The 6,274-nt window shown below is 37.2% G+C and overlaps 1 protein-coding gene across 1 annotated transcript in view; it reads right to left on the bottom strand.

Moving 5' to 3' along the window:
* Positions 1 to 4,515: 4,515 nt before the first annotated feature.
* The window catches only part of LOC108915008 (zinc finger protein 665-like), a 9,758-nt gene continuing 7,999 nt past the window's right edge, over positions 4,516 to 6,274 (bottom strand). Inside the window, exon 4 of the mRNA XM_023456547.1 lies at positions 4,516 to 4,669. Within this exon, the coding sequence (XP_023312315.1) occupies positions 4,516 to 4,669 (154 nt within the window). The remainder of the gene's footprint in view (positions 4,670 to 6,274) is intronic.

The following is a 6,274-nucleotide window of genomic DNA, read 5'->3' as shown; positions in this document are numbered from 1 at the left end:
CCCTCCCCTCCCGCGCTAGCCTAAGGGCCACCTTAGCAAAGCGCATCCCAGGCTGCATAGCCGCACTACCCTACCCAACCATACCACACATAAACATGACACTACCCCCGGGGTTTACACAGACGAGCCGGCGAAGCAAGAAGAGCGCCAGAAGAAAGGGCCCTAGCCGGCGGGGCCCAGCCAGGACAAAAGGAGGTCCCACAAAGCGCCTACACCGGCCGCATTTGCGGTCGGGGTAGACGACGGATGGGGTCCACCTACGAAGGCTGTCCAGGCCTACACGAGATGAGTCAGGATAAAGAGGGATAATCCCCCTCGATCCCAAATCATTGAGGCCAATTTCTAGCCATGGAATAATGGCGAATTGGTCTCCGCTCTATGGTAGCGACGTTCCTCAGTCGCGTCATTTTGGAGCCGTATTTTACAAGAGCGATCGCCGAAGTAACGCGATTCACCGGCGATCGTTATTCACATCTCTAAGCAGCACCTCTTTTGACCTCGTTCGCGTAGCATAAGGAAACGAACTACACTAGCTGTGTATTTTAAAATCCATATTAATATTTATTTTAAATATACAGATTGTTTCAGTTTATGGTGTACTCATTAACATAATAAGTAAAAAACAGATATAGTCGATATCGTTTTACAAAAAGCTCATTTGGCAAATGAACTTCTACGGTTGTATGGTACTTTCGAACAATCTTGTTACAACTAAATACTAAGATGTTTGAACGTTCATTAATTGATTAAGTTTCAAATTTGTATATGCAGTTTCAAGTTAACAGGCGTACATTTGGATTGTACATTGGACGTCTTTGTGTGATAACTTATGTCTTTTCAAATGATTTTTAAGTTTAGTTTCATAACCACATACATCGCATTTGTAAATGCGAATTTCCGAAGGGTTTTGCATTTACAACTTCAGCAGGATTTTTATAACTTTGATCATTATATAAAACTTCCCCAGGAATCCTAGAAGTTCCCTTTTTCTTTTGAACAAACGACCAAAAAAATTGAGGATTTGTAGAAATTGCAGATTCAACATCTCTAATATAGTTAGAATATAGCATATCGATTTGATTTTTAATTATCCTACGTAGCCGTTTAAATTCTTGATAAAACCAATTATTTTTTATCTTTTTTCTTTTTATATTTATCAAAAAACCTAGCCTTCGACTTAATGTTTTTAATGATACTGGAATCAAACCACGGCGGATATTTATGCTTAAAGTTTTTGTAGGCAGGTACATGAGCGTCGCAAATTGTATACAATAGACTATAAAAATTATCAACAGCTAAATTAACATTATTAAATTCTGACAAGAAAGACCAATCAACACGAAGAAATGAATTATAAAGCGATATATAGTCGGCTTTTTTAAAATTATCTTTTTTTATCTATATTGGGAGCAAATTGCGGTAAATTGTCTCTGACATTATGAAAATTCATAGATAGTGCTGGATGGGAAACATCCTCTCGTACAAATGGGGCATTGTCTCTTTGGACATCACATGCTAAATTACTAACTATTAAATCCAATAATCTACCCATATCATTTTGAATATTGCTAAACTGGCTAAAACTAAACACTTCAATAAAATTGCAAACAATTACAGATTTCCTATCAACTGAATAACAACTCACAAAATTAGAAATGTTAAAGTCCCCCGCAATTATAACATTGGAATCCTGAAAAAACTCAAATTGTTCAAGTGAATCAAAAAATAACTCAAAATCATTTACGGAAATGGATGGGGGGATATATAAATTAACAATCGTGAAAGATTTATGACCAATAAAACACTTAATAGCTAATAAATCTATAAAAGGGAAATTAATATCAAAATATGACACATCCAAAACTTGGGATCGTATGCAGTTTCTTAGTGCGATCAAAACACCACCACCACTACTTTGGCCAACAATATGATATTTACGATCCTTTCTGTGTACTACATAAGAGTCAGCAAACAGTTCATTACTAAGTACATCACTATGAAGCCAGGTTTCAGTCATAAAAATAATGTCATATTCACCCAAAGTCGATGTAGACAAAACCTCACACACCTTAGTATTAAGGCCCCGAACATTTTGGTAATAACACAAAAAGTTTGAATTATCATCTGTAGCAACAGACCTGCTGGGCTTCTTCAGTTTAACGAAACAATTTTTGGAATACCTTTAACATTCCTAATTCCAATATCTGATTCACCACTTTCCTGACGCCTCACCAACTCCTTTTTTACATCCTTGTAATATTCAATTTGACGGGGAGTACGATCAAACGAACAGTATATCTTCCGGAAAGACCTATTTTTCTTCAAAACTGCAGATTTCATAATGTAATTTTTTACCAACTTCTCATCTTCAAGGAACAACTTAATTGGACGGCATTTATTATTATTATAGACACCCAATCTTTTGCAGTTAAACACAGGGACATTATTATCAGGAATAATACATTTAAGAATTTTGTTAATGTCGTTGCGTTCATTTTCTAACACATCAGCTGCTGTTGAGTCTTGATTCTTCTCAGGGACTCCAAAAATAACCATATTCCCTTTACGCAACTTTCTTTGGTCGATTTCATTGATAATTTCATCAATTTCAATCAATTGTGATCTGACCACAGATGCAGAATTATTAGATTTAAGATCCTGAATATCCTTCTGAAGACTCAAAATAAGAGCTTTCAGATCCTTCAAGTCATTACCTAACGACCTGCAACCACCACACGTCCAATCGCAACCTTTACTAGTATCAGCTAGCATATGAAGCTCTTCCATAGTAATATTCACACATGAATGTTTGTAAAACTTATTGCAGACACAACATTTGATCATTAGGTTGTATTTAAAAGACTTGTTGCAGCAAGCACAAATAGCCGTACTGGGTGGAGTTTTAAGTGATACGCCACTGGTCAAGAAGACACGACAAGAGTAACAAGAAATAATAGGTTAGATTGCAATAAACTGCAGAATCTTCACCTAGAATAAACTATCCTTGACCAATTTATGCACTACACAGGTCATATACACTAACCACAATTATTTATCAAAACAAACAAAGTAAATTACTTAAATTTTCACAAATACGGAGATGCCTCCAATACCAACACACTCGATCAAGTAAACTGAACTCAATTTGAGCAAGACTGGCTTTGGCAATTAGTACACGCTGGAGAACACAGTAACTCTACTTTTCTACAGCCACATTTAGCACTACAACCTTTTTTGTAATTGCAAAAAATAGTGTTTAGGAGTTTTTCCGGAGCAGGTGAGAGTAAAGTTTGAATCGGTTCCAAAGTATTATGTGTTAATGTCCAATCCCAGTCTTCTGGGTTCAGTTGATTGCCTAGCCATGTCTGAACTTGATAGTATACTCGATACAAGTGTTGATTAGCAGAAGCTGATGTTGGAGGAAGACAAGATAGTTGTACTTGTTTCTTGTTTCGTGTATTTTTTACAAAAGTTTTTACAATANGAAAGGGATTCTTTCCAGGTAGCCTTAATAAAGGCAGGTAGAATTTGCTCCTTGCACTACACTTTCACAAAACACGTGTGCTCTGGTCGGCTGCCCGCTAGGAACTGGACCTGCAACCACCACACGTCCAATCACAACCTTTACTAGTATCAGCTAGCATATGAAGCTCTTCCATAGTAATATTCACACATGAATGTTTGTAAAACTTATTGCAGACACAACATTTGATCATTAGGTTGTATTTAAAAGACTTGTTGCAGCAAGCACAAATAGCCGTACTGGGTGGAGTTTTAAGTGATACGCCACTGGTCAAGAAGACACGACAGGAATAACAAGAAATAATAGGTTAGATTGCAAGAAACTGCAGAATCTTCACCTAAAATAAACTATCCTTGACGAATTTATGCACTACACAGGTCATATGCACTAACCACAATTATTTATCAAAACAAATAAAGTAAATTACTTAAATTTCCACATACACGGAGATGCCTCCAATACCAACACACTCGATTCTCGACAGATGATGGTAATGGACGGGAAAGGACACAACATTTTTTAGACAGCGAAGAAAACATCATAAACCTCGTTGAGGAAGACCCGAGGCGCAGTACTCGCGACATTGTCCGAGAAGTGGGTGTATCTAACAATACCATGTGGTGTATACTACTGGAACAATTATTACACCCTTATGTTATACAAAGGGTTCAGGCAGTAAATAACAATGATTTTCAGCCACGTGTGGAATTTTGCCAGTGATTTCTACATCAAGTAGCACAAGATCTGGATTTTACAAGGAAAGTGCAGAGGTACAGCTGGCTGCCGCACCAGGGACGGCTTTAAATTTGTTTAAACCTAAGGATGAAAAAAAAATTTACATTATTCTGCTACAGCTAGTCCGTTCCTGGCAAACCAAATAAGCCAAATTGTTTTCGTGGGTTAATTTTTAAGGAGTCTTATCCGTTGTCCATCGTATTAAAAAATATTTAAATTACACGAACTATTTTGGAACTCATTAAAAAAGTCGATTTTCAGGGGCGTTCTTTAGGGGCCCGTATCTCCGCAGCGGGACCCTCTGGGGAAAATTTGTATGGACTGTCGTGGACGCGAATTTCAGAGGCTGTGACGTCACCGATTAGTTTCCCGTCCGCCTGCTTTGAGTTGGGCACCGGGCANTAGTACACGCTGGAGAACACAGTAACCATACTCTTCTACAGCCACATTTAGCACTACAACCTTTCTTGCAATTGCAGAAAATAGTGTTTAGGAGTTTTTCCGGAGCAGGTGAGAGTAAAGTTTGAATCGGTTCCAAAGTATTATGTGTTAATGTCCAATCCCAGTCTTCTGGGTTCAGTTGATTGCCTAGCCATGTCTGAACTTGATAGTATACTCGATACAAGTGTTGATTAGCAGAAGCTGATGTTGGAGGAAGACAAGATAGTTGTACTTGTTTCTTGTTTCGTGTATTTTTTACAAAAGTTTTTACAATAGAGAAGCCAGATTTATACATATAAGAGACACAAATAGGCATTTTTACTTGTATTAAGTGCCTGACTATGTATATAAGTGGCATATACAGGGTCGAAAAGTCCCCATGGTTCATCGGCCGTTACGTGAGAGCGATAGAGAAAGTCATAGAAATCCGTGCGATAGAGAAGGATGGCTATAATGAAGGCGTCTCATAGTCACCGCCCGTTTCGCGCTTCCACAAATAAGATCCACTTCCACTTGTAATTTAGCGACCGGTGGTCATCTTTGTTTTCGTCGTTTGCCTTTTTTGTAATAGATCTCACTACTTATACAATTCCTTCTTCGGTATTACGATATGTTAATACATTAATACAGAGAGATCGAGAATGATTGACCGGATTCTGAACGTACCCTGTCTCAATTGCTATCAAAACTGATTTCCGTTTGCTAAAATTACTTTTTTTTCCGTGCAATTTCATGGTGTTCTGTGGCGATTTCACAATTTGACGTTCTGTTCATTGGCGCACGGATTTTTTGGCTTGAATATTATTTTGTAGATTTTGTTGTTACCTGATATATTTTGCGACATTATAAAACAGTATTTTTCAATACTACAGTTAGAGTAGGTGGATATTATACGTGAGTAATTAATTTATTGCGTATGTTGTTCTCTAACCTAATCGGTTTTTTAATTTAGGTTAACATGGCATTTTCATTAGAACATGATAAATTTCTTCTGGAGGCCTATTTTCGTAGTGGACAAAACAATGGTAATGGTTGGAAATATTCGATGAATTCGTGTCATTTACAATTTCAAGAACAATTTCCAAATGATGAAATTGATTATGAAATTTTTTCGAGACACGTGAAGAGATTAGTGGAACGCTTCCATAACACTGGAAGTGTTTGTAGAGGAAAATCTCCAGGCAGAAAGTCTATTCTTACAGAGGAAGTCTTGGAAGATGTTGAAAACCGCTTACGAGCTAGTCCAACCAAATCACTACGTCGGTTATCTGCTCAAACAGGTACTTAATAACAAATATTTATTCTAAAATTTGTATCATTATTCCTAAATTGTTTATAGGAATATCATATGGATCATGCCATAAAGCAGTAAAGAAGTTGCATTTTCATCCTTATAAAGTTAGTGTTGTGCAGGAACTACTTCCGTTAGATTTTGGAAAACGTGTGCAATACTGTAATTGGTTTAACGAAAATCTGAATGACGACGATATTCTAGATCTAACATTTTTTTCTGATGAAGCGTGGTTTCATTTAAGTGGGTACGTAAACTCCCAAAATTATCGCTCTTGGAACACA

Source organism: Anoplophora glabripennis, unplaced genomic scaffold (genome assembly GCF_000390285.2).
Source record: "Anoplophora glabripennis isolate ALB-LARVAE unplaced genomic scaffold, Agla_2.0 scaffold1509, whole genome shotgun sequence".
NCBI classification, from domain to species: domain Eukaryota; kingdom Metazoa; phylum Arthropoda; class Insecta; order Coleoptera; family Cerambycidae; genus Anoplophora; species Anoplophora glabripennis.
Note: the sequence above shows the minus strand (reverse complement) of the source record. Positions and strands in the feature narration are given on the sequence as shown.